At 40.9% G+C, this 18,643-nt stretch overlaps 2 protein-coding genes across 4 annotated transcripts; one reads left to right on the forward strand and one right to left on the reverse strand.

Moving 5' to 3' along the window:
• Positions 1–521: 521 nt before the first annotated feature.
• Positions 522–7,985, forward strand: LOC117536717 (arrestin domain-containing protein 3-like). Of its 3 annotated transcripts, none has more exons than XM_034201706.1 (7): positions 522–855; positions 977–1,037; positions 1,135–1,282; positions 1,367–1,463; positions 2,380–2,636; positions 3,610–3,905; positions 7,383–7,985. In XM_034201706.1, the coding sequence occupies exons 1-7, from the start codon at positions 612–614 to the stop codon at positions 7,390–7,392; spliced, it is 1,113 nt and encodes a 370-aa protein (XP_034057597.1). In that variant the 5' UTR covers positions 522–611; the 3' UTR covers positions 7,393–7,985. The 3 variants fall into 3 exon arrangements, 2 of the variants coding, with proteins under 2 accessions (XP_034057597.1, XP_034057598.1); XR_004567613.1 differs by having other exon boundaries at positions 612–855; positions 3,610–3,960; XM_034201707.1 differs by having other exon boundaries at positions 612–855; positions 3,610–3,739; positions 7,465–7,985.
• A 6,541-nt stretch (positions 7,986–14,526) lies between these two features.
• LOC117536723 (piggyBac transposable element-derived protein 4-like) lies at positions 14,527–16,551 on the reverse strand. Its single transcript, XM_034201713.1, has one exon. It carries the CDS (start codon positions 16,549–16,551, stop codon positions 14,527–14,529), a length of 2,025 nt encoding a protein of 674 aa, XP_034057604.1.
• Between the last annotated feature and the right edge of the window lie 2,092 nt (positions 16,552–18,643).

Consider the following 18,643-nt stretch of genomic DNA (forward strand, 5'->3'; position numbering starts at 1 on the left):
GTAATTACATTCTCTATGTAAATAGTATATCAAATATTTTGAGTTTTGCATTTTGTTAGGATGTACATCAAATTTGAAGTGCTATGATATTTATTGATCTTACATAATTCAAAAATAAATAATATATACCTTCATCTTGTGCTACAGGTTATTCGTCTTTTCAAATATTTGCATTGCATTCAAGTCAGTATGACAGAAACTGCCACTATCCTCTGTAATCCAGGCACCCATCAAGGACACGCCTGTTTTCTATCCTGGCTCCCCATTGGACAGCATCACATAAAAGTGAAATAAAAAACACAGAACTATTTTAAGAAAATGGAATTTGTTTGACATGACTGGACAATATGTCATGACACATTGAGAAAGTGTATCATGTGAGCATCATAAATGCAGATGGTAATTAAGAGAGTATGCTCCCAGCGCTGCATGCTCCCTGTCACTGGGTGCGCATGTGTGTCTTTCAGCTGAGTTAAACAGGTTGAACAGGATTTGCATGCTTTAGATAACCTACAAGTAGTGCAAAGCAACTGGCCAGGGTAAACAAGCCTTGGATTTCCTCGTGGTTTTACAGGAGATTTGGATTTTCTACTGTTTGTTCTTTGTAAAAAATGACCATCAACAACTTTGCAATAGAATATGATGCCATCAACAGCAGAAACACCTTTACAAATGGAGATACCATCAATGGGAGAATCATCATGGAGGTTTCTAAGGAAACCACAGTCCAGTCTCTAATTTTTATAGCAAAAGGAAAAGCTCGGGTCCGCTGGGGTGATCAACATCATACGTACTGGGCTGATGAGAAATATTATGATATCAAACATCATATCTTGAGAGAGTCGAGACAAGATGGTAACGTGTTAAATTAATACATTCATTGATATGTTGTACATTGTAGCTAATGCAAAGACTTTGAGATAAATAACAATTTTTAATGAAGTTCAAGGACTCATAATAAGTAATTCTCTTCCAGGCACTGAAGTTATCGGTAAAGGGAGACATGTATTCCCTTTTTCCTTCAAGATTCCTGACAAGTGAGTCATCTTTACTTCAATTAATTGTTTTAAATGTATGTTTTATATCGTCATCTTCTTTAAAGGTCATTACATTTTCTTTTATTGTACTTGACAGCAAAATTCCATCGTCTTTCAAATCTGGCATTGGCAACATTCATCATAAACTGAAGGCAGAGCTCAAACAATCAATGAAGCTGACCAAAAAGGCCAAAACCCACTTCACATTTGTGTCAAAAGCAGACATGGATATTCCTGGACTTCTGGTAAGAAATCATTAGTCTATAAACCTGCACATTTAATGACAATGTCTGAGCCAAATTGATCTAACTGAGGGTTTGATTTTTTAGGAACCTCAGTATGGTAGCAAGGACAAATCTGTCAAGGTATTTGGCTCTGGAATTATTTCAATGGATGTTCAGACCAAGCGAATGGGATACAAACAAGGTAACAATCTAGTCTGGTAGAAATTCACTGCCTTTCCTTAACTACACATCATGTTTTGAATAGTAGGTATTTGTTAACTGACTATTGATACAAACTGTTGTTTCGTTCAACTTTGAAATGAATTTATGCTGCAACCGTTTCATAATGGCATAAAGGAAGTGCACTGTGTACACACGTTGTCAAGTGTGTAAGGGACACAACAGGTCTTACAAGCTTTTGCCTCTGTGCAAGTAAAGGTTAAACCAGCATTCAACATTATAGCCTTTCCAGCCAAGTGAAGTTGATGTTAATGAAGCTGGACCTTTAGGGACTCTCTATCGGATTATGGGAAGGGATTGTGGCTCTTTTGACTTTCACAAGTCTTATTTTCAGTTTGGGGAATGTCTTGGAAAATGTACCCCTTTGCACAAGAATCACTATTAAAAGCTGCATATTTATTTTCATTTTTTTCTAAATGACCTCAAAGCTAGTTTGGCTTTTCTTCAAGTTTTTGTTACTGGTTCATATGTCCACAAAAACGTAATATTTGCAATACATATTTCCTGGGCAATTTATCACATTAGCAGTAATGTTTGTGCCATTTTGATATTTATTTGCTTTTGTAATATGCAGGTTACCTTGGAATGGGTCTATGTGTGATCATATAGCAATGGTTTCACAATGAAAGCTCCTTATTGATTGAGTTCAAACATTTTTTATTTTTCCTGTTCTTTAAGAGACTTAGCAGCAGCTAGAAATCTTGTTTTTATTCCAGTTGTTCTTTACTTTGTTAATGTGATGCAGAAAGATATTCCACGGCATGTACATTATAGCATCGCTGCAAAGCCTGGTGTAAGTTACTCTTACATTATTAAACCTTTCTCTGACTACTAATTGGTTTTATAATTAAAATAGCTTTCATTTCTCGTTTTTACAGGTAGAGATCTCAAAGTCTCAGTTGAAATCGTCAACAACTCAAGTCGTTCAGTGAAGGCTAAAGTCATCCTGTATGAGAAGAAGAGCTTCTTCGCCCAGGGTCGCAGGAGAGTTTCCACAAAGGAGATCCTTAAGGAGAAGATGGAGGCTGTCGCATCCTCTAACAAAGAGACTGTGGTCAAGGTGATGGACATCCCCAGAGAGTTACCTAGCTCCATCTTAAACTGCAGCATCATCAAACTGGAGTACAGGCTGAAGGTAAACTAAATGTACTTTGTGAGTTGTAATCTCCTCTTTCTGAGCACTTCTATTGTTCATATGGTGCTTTGTAACAATAGCTACTCAGCATGAAGGGCTTTTCCATGTGTCTGCTTACATTGTTGTTGTTTTTTTAACTTTTGGTAAGCGCATGAGTTTTCATTTCTCCGCCCTCTGTGACATACAAATTAAATAGTTCCAGTGATTTACAACAGGAAAAAACTTAAAATGTCTGCTTTCCCATGATATACTGTGTAATATACAAATGGACAAAGTGGACCCTTTTCTTCACTGGCTGTAAACTAGTAGATACTGAAATAAATATGGCAGGCAGAACACACATCAATATATCAGAGAAAGGAAACACTGAACGCTTATACGTTTAACAAACTCCAGAGAGTGATACATTACACTAACACAGAGGTGATGTAGTTACAAAACAAATGAATACATTACATTACACGTTACTTGTTAGACGCTTTTATCCAAAGCGATTTACATACTCAATACTGTGGGCAATCCCCACAGGAGAAATTTGGGGTGAAGTGGCTTGCCCAGGGACACAACAACATGCTGACTGCAGTGGGGTTGGATGGAACTTGTGACCCCCTGATCCGAACACCAACGCACTAACCCACTGCGCCACACGCCTCCTATTTTGTATGAATGTAATACTGTAAGAAATAATAGAAAGCCCACTGACTGAAGTCAAGGTGAACTTTATTGTCAATCTTTCAGTTTGTGTGTACAGACAGAGAGATCGAAATACCGTTTCCCACAATCCCGAATACAAAAACACAAATAATAATAAACTAGATTGATACAAAAACGCTCCGGTTATGAAAATGTCTTCACTCACTCACTCACCATTGTTCATGGTGTTTGCCAAGATAATTGGTTATGGGCACATGATGTAAAGAAACAGTAGAAACAAAATATGATTACTATATAATATCAACATTTGTTTTCACAGGTCCATCTAGATGTCCAATATGCTTCAGACCCAGAGATCACACTCCCTATAGTGATCCTACCTGCCTCTGAGGATACTCCTCAACAACAACAACAACAACAACAACAACAACAACAACAACAACAACAACAACAACCTTCTGATGCTGGCTTTGGGTTTGATGGATTTGGGAATCCAGAGCAAGCCCCCTGGAGCCCGGCACCACACCAACCAGCAGCAGCCGCCAGCGCTATGGATCCTCCACCTCCCTATGCAGCATATGCAATGTACCCCGCTAACCAATACTGGACTGGAAAGTAAATAGCTACTCAGCATGAAGTGCTTACATTGTTGTTGTTTTTTTAACTTCTGGTAAGCGCATGAGTTTTCATTTTCTCCGCCTTCTGTGACATACAAATTAAATAGTTCCAGTGATTTACAACAGGAAAAAACTTAAAATGTCTGCTTTCCCATGATATACTGTGTAATATACAAATGGACAAAGTGGACCCTTTTCTTCACTGGCTGTAAACTAGTAGATACCCCCCCAGAACTACACATGCTGGCTATTGTGTTTCGCAACATGGTCTATGGCACGTCTCTACTGGGAATTGTAGTTTTAAAAGACGTTTTCGTATTTCCCACAATTAGAAGTTGCCAGTATTAAACTGTGTACAGCCCTGGAGGTTTAGGGGATACGAAAACACAGTGGTGTTATCAAATTTCAAACATATGACTCATAAATGGGTGAAAATCGCTTGTGTCCATAATGGGCACCATTAATATACCCACATGACAGCTAAGGTCAGAAGAGCTTTATTTAACAGCTGGTCTTATGTCTGTGACCCCTCCTGTTGTTTATTGATAAGCCTGAAACATGCACTTGTCAAGGTTCAGAGGCAAATTTTGCAAATATGGCACTAGCCATCGATCATCTTAAGATAAGATAAGATATACCTTATTGATCCCAAGTTGGGAAATGTTTTTGTTACAGCAGCATGTAAAACATGCAATTTATTGTTACTTTGTAATTCTACCCCACTACAATTGAGAGGTTAACCTGGTACTTTTACGCCACTACATTTATTTGAGTTACTTTGCAGATTCTGATTAATGATGTGAAATATAAACAACCCTTAAATCAGACTTTAGTTACACCTGAGTAAAATTCAGGGAAGGTGATTGTCAAGTGCCAAAATAAACTATGCCATGTATTAGACGTTAAGTACTTTGTCAGACTTAATATTTATCTGTTGATAGCCCCAACGTTTTTTTCTTATTCAAAAGAAGACCTTAAAGGTGCGGTAGGTAATTTTGGAGAAACCAGCTCGAGTGCATTAGAATTTGAAAATACACAGCCGGAAAAAATCTGCCACTTCCTCACAGAGCCCCTCCTCCAACACACACGAACGTGCACATGACCAATGAGGGCACGAGATAAGTTTGTGCCCCGAGACAGGCAGGTAGGCCATCCAGTTATTTTAGCCGGGCCGGCTAAAAATGATTGGTCGTGCTTTTTACAGTACTACGGCTTCCACAGATGACATTTTTTTATGGATTTTTTGTCAAAGCACTTTTCATTGCTATCGGGATGTTAAGAGCATTCCATGGAATATAACACAAAGTGTATCTCAAGCCGGTTTCTCAAACTTACACCTTTAACTTAAAGTATTCTTTAATGTATACATAAAGCCTTATTAGTTTGTCTGTTTTGCACATCCTCCTATTAATATCTTTGGACGTCCTGCACTAAACTGTTTTAATGTAGAGATAACTTACAATATCTTCTTGATATTTTCTATTCTATATTTCTATCATTGACCTCCTACTTTCCCCCTATTTTGTATGTAGGCTACTCTTAATATTTAAAATGTTTCATCAAATATAACTTATTCAACAACAAAAATTCAATAACGTGCTTTAACCACTAGGTGGTTCGGGTTAAAAAAACTGTGAAGTTTACAGTGTTAACACAATAAATGATACTTTCCAGTATAATTTCCAGTTTAGTTTATGACAGATTTATTTTGTTATCCACACATATATTGTTTTGATATTTGTAACACCAAACATGACCCAGTGGTCTAGTAAATAAAACATAATAATATCAAACATAATATTACTATTAACTTTATTGTGAAATTAAAACAGAACGGTAAAGAAAAATACAGTTTCAGTCTCTCGATTTGAAGCTTAAGCATTGTACCATGAACCTGTATAGACCTGTAACAGTCAACTGCATGAGGAGTTGGAAAGGTAGTTTCTGAAGATGTTACAAATAACACACAGCATACAATGCCATAATAGCTTTTTATTATTAGTGTAGGACACTTATGTATGTATAACATCTGAAGATGTGTAGTTTTATTCATGTTTTCACATAATTGTACAGGATATTGCTATAATATTTCACATATTGTAGTTCTACACATTAATATCTGATTTGTAAAACATCATAGACAGAAAGGTATATCCGTCATTTAATCGTAAGCTAAATTCTGAATCCATAGATGTGTCTCCCATCACCCAAAACCCCTGACTATTCTCTCAACTCAGCACATTCTTTAATGCAAAGAAAATCAGTAATTTCTTTAAAAACTACAAGTCCTTTTCTATCAGCTGTGCGCCATTGTGGTGTAAATATAGCCTATATCTACCAATTGGATCAAATGTAAAACTCAGCCGAATTACTATTGATACTGCAAGGAGACGTATGAGTGTGAAGAGAAATTGAAGATGTTGTTTAATTGCTGATATATTTATGATCCACGTCACGTATACAGTTTCGGCGGCAGTTCTTCCAGTTTGTCCAAAGGTCTTCTAATCAAGGCTCTATAAATAAAGAACTAAGGCAGATGTGTAATATGTATTGCAGCCGAACCGTGTATTACAATGCCGTTATGTGATGACTTTCAAAGAGAAAAGTAAGCACACTCGGAATAAAGTATTATTATTATTTTTTTTTATGTTTTCGGATTTCACATCGCATAAACACCATATCCCAACCTGCATTGCGGCTAAAACATCCAATCACCGAGCTTCAACGATAGCTGAGGATTATGGGTAGTTCGATGTTTATCAAAACCTCTGAAAAAATAAATGTGTCTCTCAGAATCGAAAGGGAAAAATCTATGGGAAAAACACAAAAGCAGTGTACACAATTGAAACCAATTAATGTTGTGTAATTAACAAGAATGAACTGATGTTTTTTAGTGGATGAGTACGGCAGATATAGCTTTAAAATAATTTGACAGTGAGGGGAATATGGTTTAATTATGAAAACTTCAAGACCGGAAATACTGTTTTCACCCTGTGAGGGTTGACGCTAACTTTACATGGACGCTGCCGTTACACGTTCTCCTGGCGAGACCTCAAATCATCTTCAAACTATAGATCCACACATCCACTGGACGTGGATTCTAAAAGTACAATATACACTTCTCGCTAGAAATCTAATCAAAAATAATTTGAATGGCCAAACTATTCTACAATTTAGGATTTTCCAGAGAGGGTTATTTGTGAATATACGACCCTCCGGAGCGTTTGCAGTCAACAGGAACACTAGAGGTCGAAAACTTTAAAACATGATTATAGGTCGTAATAAGCGCTTGAACAATCAACCTATTTGGTCGTAATAAGGGCTTGAACACGACCTACTTGGTCGTATGAGTTGGAGGACTTGTTGCGTTGTTCATGGTGTTTGCCAAGAGAGTTGGTTATGGGCACATGATGTAAAGAAACAGAAGTAGAAACAAAATATGATTACTATATAATATCAACATTTGTTTTCACAGGTCCATCTAGATGTTAAATATGCTTCAGACCCAGAGATCACACTCCCTATAGTGATCCTACCTGCCTCTGAGGATAATCCTAAACAACAACAACCTTCTGATGCTGGCTTTGGGTTTGATGGATTTGGGAACCCAGAACAAGCCCCCTGGAGCCCGGCACCACACCAACCAGCAGCAGCCGCCAGCGCTATGGATCCCCCACCTCCCTATGCAGCATATGCAATGTACCCCGCTAACCAATACTGGACTGGAAAGTAAATACGGCAACAATTTGGCATTGCTCTTCTATAATATTGTCATGATCGACTGATACGACTGATACACAGTATCAACATTACATACAGAAGAATGAATGATGTTGTCTTTGTTTACCACAGATAGGCTACTACCTTTATTATTGGCTCAAGCATCATACCTTTGGATTATTTGTCAGTTTCCATTCATGTTGATGCCACATTTTGTGTGTATATGTTATTGTGATTTGTTTGTGAATTGATCATAATTTGAGTGTTATGTAAATACTGAACATACAGTACAACAACTTTGGACAGTCTTCAATCAGACGGGAAATTCAACATGATTCATAAAATGTTATCTCACAAATGTATTTGTTTATTTGTATTTGTGTATTTAAATGGTCTACAAAGTTCACGCCAGAGGGATTTTCTCTCACACACACGACCCCCCCACCCCCCCTGCCTGAAACGCCTTCACTCCTTTGTTTACTTCTGTAACGTGACATCACTATGTAACACTTGCCCTTCTATTGGCTAGTGCTCCAACACATTGTAAGCAAGGGGCGGGGGCGGGACATCTCTGAGCGGTTGACTAATCACAACAGAGCCGGACAGCTAACCAATCAGAGCAGACTGGGCTCGGGTTTCAGACAGAGGGTGAAAAGAGGTGCTGCAGCACAGGCAGTATGAGAAAAATAAAGACTGAAAACATGTCACAGTAGAGTCTCAAAATACAAATATGAACCTCAAAATAAGCATAATATGTCCTCTTTAATTTCATCTTTATTAATTTGGCCAACTTTAGGCTCCAAGTCTGGTGGCTAGAGTTACCTGTGTGAAAGTGACACCTGCAGCTCTTGATCACGTGATCTGACACAGATACAGCTTCAGGAGATCCACTGCTACAGTGCGTACACCAGGTGATCCTTATTCATCAACAACAGGCCTCACTTCAATTCAGACCTGCTTCCAGTGCATTCACAGGAGTCATTTTGTTCAAAAAGGAGGATCGTTGTCGTACTTTAACACCATTACTTTTGGGATGATTATTTGATGCAGCCCTATCATGACTGTAAAGCAACTCTCGGTGGATTACAAAAAAGTGAATGAACGAGGCACCTTCTCTCCCGGGGACATCCTCTCTGGCAGGGTGACGGTTGAGACCAGCAAGGAAACCAAAGTGCAGAGCTTATTGGTCAAAGCCAAAGGAAAAGCTAAGGTGACATGGCAGGACCAAGAAGGACAAGTCACAGGGACGCACAGCGACAAGAAAAAATACTTTTATTTTGAACATATTATTCTTCAGGATAAAAACAAAGGAGATGGTTAGTATGTTCTCTCTATTGGGAAAAATTGAGAAAATACCTTTTGAATTTATGTATACTGTCTGTTAGAGTCTGTTAAACAATTAATGCATTTGCATCTTAAAAACCTTCTTTTTTTTTTAAGGTTCAGAAATCATCCGCCATGGGAGAAATGTCTATCCATTCACCTTTGTGATTCCAAATATGTGGGTGTGCTAATTTAAGCTAACACTTTGCATGGAATATTTATATCTATAGTAAAAACGTTGTACCAGCTGGTTAAATAAATGTTCTCCTATAATATGTATTTGGATGTTTTCCCTTACAGAGATATGCCTTCATCTTACAAGGGGAAATGGGGCACCATTACATACAGTTTGCGAGCAAAGCTGACTCAGTCCATCTGGCTTGTCTACAAAACTAAGACTGAGGTCCCTTTTCTGACCAAGTCTGAGTTTCCCTTTGCCTCCAAATCAGATATGATAATCATCGGACTAAAGGTTTGGAATTGCTTTTCATTTGACTTCAGGTTTTCTGTCAGTTCCTATTTAAGTTTACGATTCATTTCCTGACAGAGTATGTGCTTCCTTTGTAGGAACAACAATATGCAACCAGGATATCATTTTATGGCTCCTCAAAGGTTACTGTGAATGTAACTTCAGAACAAATGGGAGTAAAGCAAGGTAAATAGACTTAAAGAATATATTTGTTGAATGGCCTTTACTAAAATATTAACATGTATTGTTGCTCCCAAATTCAGGTGACGCAATTGGAATCTCTGTAGAGGTACTCAATGACTCTGCACGTGCGGTAACACCCAAATTCTACCTGAGTGAAAAGCAAACCTTTGTTGCTCAGACAAAGAGAATAGTGCACACAAATGAGGTCCTCTTTACGAAAGGAGACGCTGTTCCAGCGGAAAGCACTTTGACTATAACCAAAGTTTTGAGTATCCCTCCACAGCTCCACCCTACCTTCTTCAACTGCTGCCTGATGAAACTCGAGTACAGACTCAAGGTATTTCAATTGTGTCATCTGTAAAATAAAAAACCCTCTACTTGGATTTACAGTGGTTCTAAATACACATCTGCTAAGAAAAGGCATAATGTCAATAGCACCACACAGTGGAATGAATGAGGGGGAGTCAGTCACACACTGATGATGGGTACATGCTGTATAGGACGCAGTGTCATCTTTCCTGTTCTGTCCTTCTATCAGCTTTAAATGTTTAGGTATTTAGAATAAACTTTAATGTTGTGACCGAGATCTAGAGCAAGAAATGCCCACTGCGCAATGAAAAGAAGGGAAGAAGATACAGTACAGAGACAAATTAAAGTAATTAAAAGTAATTTTCTGGTTGCAGGTCACTCTTGACATCCCTCTGGCAAGAGACTCAGAGATCAAACTTCCTCTGGTCATTCTGTTGGGCTCCCCAAAACCACATCAACAAAAACCAAAGAGATCCATCTGGTTCAGGAAGCTTCCTGGTTAAACATGTGCATACGATCACGAGCCAGTTGTCAGTATGCTGGATGACAAGGAGAAACAGGACTTAACACAACAACACACAACAACTATTTAAAATAGCTGCTTTTACATGAGTTTAAATTATACCTCACGTACCTGAGAATTCCCTGTATGTTCTCTTGTCCACTAGATGGAGATGTGTGTCACTAACCAGTAGTGTTTGATTTGTTGGAGTATACTTAAATCGGTACCACTTTACAATAAGATACCCTTATAAAGGGTTTACAAATAGTTTGTAATTCATTTATTAATTAGGTTGTGAACACTTTATACATCATTAATAAGCTTTTATAAGACATGAGATAAACAGGGCAACTGTGACCGGTTGCTTGCCAAATACTGAGCCCACATTTATCTGTACTGCCGTATTAGAAATGGTAGTAACTCATTAATAAAGGGGAATGTGTTTTACACTTTACAATAAGGCTCCCTTTTGGCAGTTATAAATGTTAGTAACTCATAAATAAATGGCCATAAAGACATGCCAAGAAACATCAAGATGGATGGGGGGAGAATCAACTCAGTGAACAACAGATACCAAGGCTGATGGCTGATGAAGAAGATGAAGTAAGCTAGGTAGCCAATATAAGGCTTAGTCAACTTGCCAAATAGTGAGCCTGTGTTGACGTATGAAAACTATGTTAGAACTGGTTTATAAATGATTCTTAATGATTAATAAAGTTTTAAAACCTAATTCATAACCTAATTATAAATCCTTTATGAATCCTTAATAAGGGTATAGTCTTATTGTAAAGTGGTATCCTTAAATCAAATAATCCTTTACTTTGCTAAATCCTAAGAACTGCTAAAGGATTTGATTTGTAGATTTGATTTGTTTTTGATCTGTATTTTTGAAAATGATGTAACTTTTCTGTTTGTATATTTTTTTAGCATATTGTTTATTATATTATAACTTAGTACTTTTTTAGCATATTGTTGTTGTTTGTTTATTATATTATAACTTAGTACTTTTTTTAACGCATGTAAGATATGCAACATTGTGGCTCTTTCCTGCTGGAGCTGCAAATTTCCCCTCTGTGGGACTAATAAAGGTATTCTGATTCTGATTCTGATTACGATAAAGTTCAATACTACAATGTCGAAACATTCAAGTCTCTCCAGTGTAACCTTAAAATCTGTTTTTAAATTAAGTCAAATATTCTTTTCTGAAGTATGTAGTAACAGCTACTGCCAAATTAGAATATATAAAGATGCATCAAAGGAAAATCTAGTAAACATAATGAATTAGTAGAAACATCACCTGAGTAAATGTACTCAGTCACTATCCATCACGTGTGTGTGAGGCAGTAATTCATTTGACCGATATGAAGGATTAACACATAAGAAGCCAATTGTTTTATTCTCACAATGACTGTTGGGAATATTCATCCCAGTACCGGGACAAACAATGACTAAGTAAGATCTCAGAATTAGTTGGTAGGGGTTTCTCACGCTCATCCATTCTAGCAACAGAGGAAAGTATCGAACAAAGGAACATTCATGATTCTAACAGTACATGTGTTACCAAACCAGCCTTTAAGTGAAACCAGGCCCATGTTCTCATCAGAGCCTCAGACATCTCTCCCTGCCCAGGAGGGAAACATGTTGAGAGCTGAGCATTTTATGGTTGGGATCCATCCTGAAAACATTACATCTGGCTATTGTGGCACCGCACTGCGCACTGCGCACACGCACACAAACCTACCCAGGGAGAGCACATTACGTCTTTACAATCTCACATTAAACCCACAAAACAGAGAAGACAATTGAAACTGTTCTACCCACAAAATCAATAATCAAAAAAATCATACGAGTGATCAACAAACAAGCTTCAGATCTCATGGTTCTGGTGTACATGTCCTCTGCTGTGACGGAATTGAAAAATGATGCTGCAGCTGACTTGTCATCTTGTGTTACTTGAGCCTGTTAAATTGTATTGTAATATTTGAGTGGAAACACATTAAATGTCATTCAAATACTATGTCAAACTGTTTTTAATGTATCACTTATTGTAAGTAGCTGTAATAACTTTGATCGTATAATGACTGTGGGTAGAGGAGAGCTGACAGCCATTGACAGCAAATGTTGGAACAATGGGGTCTAAATGCTGTATTTTGAATATAAATTGTCCGCGAGGCTTTACAGAGTGCCAACGCAGTGCAGATTTAGCTAATCCTGCCTCCTACACCTGCGTAGAGAACTCTGCAAGGCAGCAGGATGGTTCATGTTCTTCATTATAAGAATATCAACTTTTATGGTGGTGGGGTATAATGCAGTGTGAATCCCACACCTGCATGAAGACATCTCCAGAGCAGCATCTTTGTGTCATTTTCTTCTTTTTTTGGAGGCAGTTGTGTTGTTGGCCGTGCTGTAGCAGAGCCTGCCTGGTAACTAGTCTGGCTCCGTGTACAGTGTGCAGGCCGTCAGCCAGCCAGCTCTCTCCCTTTCACACGTACACACACATAGACACAGGCGCACGCACACGCACACACGCACACACGCACACACACACACACACACACACACACACACACACACACACACACACACACACACACACACACACACACACACACACACACACACACACACACACACACACACACACACACACACACACACACACACACACACACACACACACACACACACACACACACCATAGCCTTGCCTGATTTTGGAGAAGGGCTATGGAGGTGTGGCCTCTGGCACCTCCCACCTCCATAGCCAGAGCGAGTACCATGACAACCATGCGGGCCTGCTGGCGACTCCCTGTCTTCATCTGCCACGGTTGCCATGGTAACTCCCCAAAGGGGCTCCCGCAGATCAGCGGGATGGCCGTCCAGTTGACTAACCCTCTCCCAGCTGGGGAACGGCTGAGAAAGCGAGCAAGAGAGAGGAGTGGAAGGAAAGGGAGGGTGTGTGCGTAGTGTGTGTGCGTGTGTGTGTGTACGATGGCACAGCAGAGCCTGAGGAGGGAGAGATAGACCGTGTGCTACAGTGGGAGAGATAGGAACCTCAGAAAGAGACACAGGAGACAGCTAGTCTGACCTGCAGAAGCAGCCTATCTCTGCCTACATGCAGCCTTCAGCAGCTCGCATGATAACAGCGAACAGAAAAGCTTTGATAGAAAACACATTTATTTGAACACAGAATATTATGTTTGAATTACATTGTTTGTGTCTCTTGGGATAGCAGCTTTAACTAACTGTATAATGCTAATTTACATGATTGAAATTAATGTATTTCGTCGTACTACAACCAAAAAGAGATGAAAATTAGAAAAGTCGTCTTTCTCCCTTTTTCCAATCATGTCAGTGACAAGAACCACATTTTGAGTGTGGACTCAGTGGAATAGGGCCACAGATGGCTCTGTGTAAGTATGGTTGGAGAAAGAAATGGCATTACTAGGTTCGTTGGCTGGAGAGTACTGAGGGGCTTTTTCTACTCTCTAATTGCTCCAAGCTGTGTCCCCTTGAAGGGCCAGAGATACATATTTTCATGTGAGTGAAGGATCAGGCGAAGCGAAGGGCATTTCAAACCAGTGTAACTGAATTTAAAGGTCATGTTTTTTTTATTATATTAAAATGATATTCCTCTTTAAAATGATCTATGGTGATGTTGGACATGCTTCAATACCACATAATGAAACAGGTGATTCAGTTAAGTACATCATAATGAAGTTTTTATTTTGGAAAAGGAGAGAGATAAACTTCTCATAAACATTTTCTGATCTAATGTAAGTGCAGAAAAGTTTGAATTCTTATTTTTCATATAAAACTTCTCATTATTTTAAACGTATAAAAATGTGACACAAGGCAATTTTGTCAATGTTACAGAAAGCAAGTTGCCGAAACATACTATACTAAATCAAATAATCTAGTTTCTTTGTTTATTTTCTTTATTATACGTGCAATAATACTTCTATCCTAAAACTAGCTCTACATAAAGTGTGACTATATTGTGCACTTGTAGTGGTAACCTTTGGAATAAGAAATGGTTTTACTGTTTAAAAAAATCCATTGACACAAGTTGCTTGATTAGACAAAGGATATAAAAACAAAGAGCAGGTCAACGTTATTTATGAAACTCAGAGAAGCACCCTCCCCTGCATAGGTGGACATTGCATATCTTGCATCCGAACACACTTTCATGCCGCAGTCCTTTGTTGGTGCAGTTCCTGCAGCGACGAGAGCGCTCTGACATGCGCTCCAGGCGGTGTCCGTACTCTATTGGTGAGTCTGCATGTCTCTTGCGTGCTGCCCTCTCCATGCCCCTTGCCCCTTGGTAGTCCCCAATCAGCTGCTGCGCCAAACGCACCCGGAAGTGGCGCTGGGTGAACTGTTTGCCGCTGAAGCCCGCCGGTGGAGCGCCCCCTCTGCTCTCCCTCAGGATGATGTAGGCGTTGACGATGCACAGATTGACGTAGAACCACAGGAAGTAGCGCCACCACTTCTTACATGGCCTGCCAACCTGGTAGCATTCCCTCAGCTGGTCACACAGCTCCACACCCTTCATGTTCTCCTGGTACAACAGCAAGGGCAGAGGCCGAGGCACACCAAAGGACAAACCTGAGCAGTTCATGCTGTCCCCCTCACTCTCCCCGTCCGTCTCACCCTGCTGCCAGCCTGGACTGATACCAACAATCCCCGGGGCAGAGTTGGTAGAAAGGCAGCTAACCACCTTGACATCTCGTGTCACTGTAGCCACCAGGTTGCCACGCTGACACTGGTAGAACTCACCCTGTGTCAGCTTTCCGACATTACCGGCGCGCAGGACCTCTGGGTAACCTTTGCGTTCCGGCTGGGTGGGCCCGCAGGCGTACAGTCCGTCCCTCAGCAGCCGCTGGAGGAGGGGCACTGTGGTGAAGAAGCTGTCCATGAAGAGATGGTGGTACTGACCCTCCAGGCCGCGCACCAGGGAGGTCACCACCCTGGAGCCCAGGGAGGCCGCTTCCTCATCTTCACTGGGCTTGCCTACGTATATCTTGGCCCGGTGGCAGTAGCCAGTACGCGAGTCACACAGCATCCACACTGTCAGCCCTTTCCTCAGGGGCTTGGGGGGCATGTACTGGGTGGGGGAGAAACGTCCCTTCATGACAATGGCACACTTGTCTATAGTCAAACAGCGGTTTGGCGTGTATGCGTCCCACATGGTGTTCTCCACCACATCAAGGAGAGGCCTGATTTTGAAGAGGGCATCGTACCCTCGCTCTCCACGCACAGGCTCAGACTCACGGTCACACAGCTGGAGATACTGTGTGAGTTTTTCAAAGCGCCTGGCTGTCATTGTTTTTTTAAAACCTGCATTTCCAATGAAAATGTCACTGGCCCAGTACATGCCAGTATCTGGAAGCTGATTGATGCCCATAAGAATGTTTAGACCCACAAAAGCTTTTATCTCCCTGACATCAGTGGGGTGCCAGTGGGGGTCTGATTTTCCACTCCTCCTTTGCCGATAGAGGGCGTATTTGTTTGTTTGTTCTACCATGTGTTCAAAAAGAGAATCTGGGAAGAGTATCCGGAAATAGTCACGGGTGTCAGCATCGTCCCCCAGCGAGTGCTGAGGGCCGCTGACAGCAGAGAATTGTTCGATTGCAATTACCTGATCAGGTTCGCCCCAGAAGTCGGGAGAAGTACAGTCGTCGTCCGAGTCATCTTCAAAGCTGAAAAAACTCCTGCGCTCCTCCTCCTCCAAATCGGAGAAATCAATATCCGAATAGTTTGAGGTGGTATCAGAGCAGTTAGTGGAGGTAGAATAATAACAGTCCTCTGCGTACTCCTCCTCGTCGTGCGTGATACCATTACTACTACCAGTGACCAAAATTATGTTGCAGCCTCCTCCTGCGATGAAGCTGGCCGCGTCTGCAGTCTCCGCCGCGGCTGCTGTGCTCGTGAATCCATTCTCCCCCTCGCCGTCCTCTTCCTCGCGCACTTCGTCTTCCTCGTCCGAGTCTGGCTTTCTGTAAGGAATTTCAAACCACTTTACATCGGCCGAAAGATTAAGCGGAGACTCTTGACTGTCGCACACCGTGGTACTTTCTGTGTCCGCGCTAGTTTCCAAAATAGTAAAAAGCTCTCTCCCTTTTCTTGCCGTCGCCATGTCGGGGTATTAAAGTGCCCCTGCATGAGTCTTTTTATGTATATTTTCTCAACATGGGAAAATAATCGCACAAACCGGTCATCCGAAATGAACTGATGTGTACTTAACGGCAGCCTCTTCTCAAAAACTTGCTGGTCGTGGAACTATGCGGCGTATATAAGCTTGATTCTCATTGTTTCCGCTCCTGGTTTTTCTGGGCTTTGTAGCGCAGTGTGGCCGCAGACGTCAGAAGCTGCATGCATGTCCTGCTTTGTAGGGCGTTTTGCGACTGCAGCTGGTGGGGTTGCTAGTTCGCTAGGCTGGCAGATGGCCGCTTGCTGTTCTAATGCCCGCTGGCATTCACCACTATCAATATGCTGGATACCCATCTCCTGGGCCGTGGAGATACACAAAGTAATGCCTAAAACCCAAACGTCAAAAATCATATACTGTCAATCACATGTCTAACCTCACAGTTGGTGACTTGGAGTGTGAAAGCTTTCCAATGACACTGTACATAAACTCACAAACTGCATATGGTCTCTTTTCTCTCTGTTATTTTAAAGTTTATTAAGTCTTTTATATACATTAGAAGGACAAGTGTAAAATCCACACAACATGATTAAAATGCAATGATGGATGTTTCCACATCACACAGGACTCCTTATTCATAGGTTTGCTAAACAGACTACACACTGAACTCGGGCAGAGAAGCAGCTTGTTCATTCATAAACATGCTTCTTCCCTCTGACAGGTTCCTACATGAATCTGAAGCCCTATAGGCTATTGTAGAATTAGGGACCTCCCTCTATTTTATGAATGTGGGCAGATACTCTTGTGTTTTACTCCAGGACTGAGGATGAAGAGTTCCCCCTGATGAGATTGATTGATCCTCTTCTGGCTGTGCAAGTAGACCATAAAGTCATCAATTTATTTTCCAGACACTTTAAAGTCACGTGCCTGTAACATCTGGCCACCTTAGCTGTCTTAATCCTTCTATTATGCACGTTGTTCAGTTCTGCTTCAGCAGTATAGTCATACCTGTGTTTATTAACTAATAAACAACCCACCTAGTATTATGCTTTAGTGTTCTCCCCTCAGGTCAGACTCCTATAAGTAGAGCGAGCTCTTATTGTCGTTTGTAATGTGTGAAGTACTCTTCAAATACTGATCCAGGATGTTTTTAATACTCTCCTTTAATCACAATGTTATTGCAAAGGACATACAATGTAATATACAGTACTCTGTATTGATGCAGTGTTTCTAACCAAACAGCATAGTCTGCCCCTTTCATTACAACTGAGGGCAGGAAAACTATTAACAAGGCCTTTGGGTTTGACTTCAAAACATCAAAACAGGTCATGGATTCCTGCTTACTTGGGAGGAGACTGGTTATGTCTTCACTTATGGGGGGATGGGCTGCAGGAAGGGTCCTTTCCAAATTCTTTTAGCTGTTGCCTGAGCCTACATGGCTGGCTGAGCACTGGGTTGCTGCCCCTGGGCCCTGCAGCAGAGGCACAATTTATGCGTCCTTCCTCACTAGCTTATTGCAGAGATTCTTGTTGTCTCAGTGGTATCATATTGCCTGTCTGAGCTACAGGCCTTACTGCTGCATGCACTAAAGCTGTGCAGGCAGTGTACACTGGGAACCAGTATGTTGGAAAACAGTGGAAAATGAGGGAAGCTATGGACCTCTGATATCCAGCCCAAAAATAGAAGTAAGGAAAAAAAATGTCTCACTCCAGCGTTTCCAGGCCCCTCGAGCAGAGTACTGCAGCAGACCCCTCTGAGACTCCCGCGGTGGGGTGGAGAGACGCCGACCAATGGGGGCTCAGGCGCTCAGTGTGTGGGTGTGTGTGTATCTGTGTGTGTCTGTTCGGCTAACTCAGCTTCTCCAAAGCTCAGATCCTTTTCTCATGGATGAGTTCAGAGATGGTTTGTGTGTGTGTGTGTGTGTGAGTGTGCTTGTGTGTTCGTGCATCTGCCAGCATGTGAGCAAATGGTGGAACCACTGCAGCTCTGCTAAAGACACACCAACCCTTCACTCTGTTATTCCCTGACACAGTGAATGCTTTGCGTATGTGCGTGTGTTGGTGAGGGGCTTATTAATAGT

The sequence above is a fragment of the Gymnodraco acuticeps genome, unplaced genomic scaffold, assembly GCF_902827175.1.
Source record: "Gymnodraco acuticeps unplaced genomic scaffold, fGymAcu1.1, whole genome shotgun sequence".
NCBI classification, from domain to species: Eukaryota; Metazoa; Chordata; class Actinopteri; order Perciformes; family Bathydraconidae; genus Gymnodraco; species Gymnodraco acuticeps.

Coding starts and splice junctions, on each gene's coding strand:
- LOC117536723 (XM_034201713.1), bottom strand. CDS start 16,551: ATGGCGACGGCAAGAAAAGGGAGAGAGCTTTTTACTATTTTGGAAACT.
- LOC117536717 (XM_034201706.1), top strand. CDS start 612: ATGACCATCAACAACTTTGCAATAGAATATGATGCCATCAACAGCAGA. Junction 856..976: donor GAGAGAGTCGAGACAAGATG/GTAACGTGTTAA, acceptor ATTCTCTTCCAG/GCACTGAAGTTATCGGTAAA. Junction 1,464..2,379: donor GCGAATGGGATACAAACAAG/GTAACAATCTAG, acceptor TCGTTTTTACAG/GTAGAGATCTCAAAGTCTCA.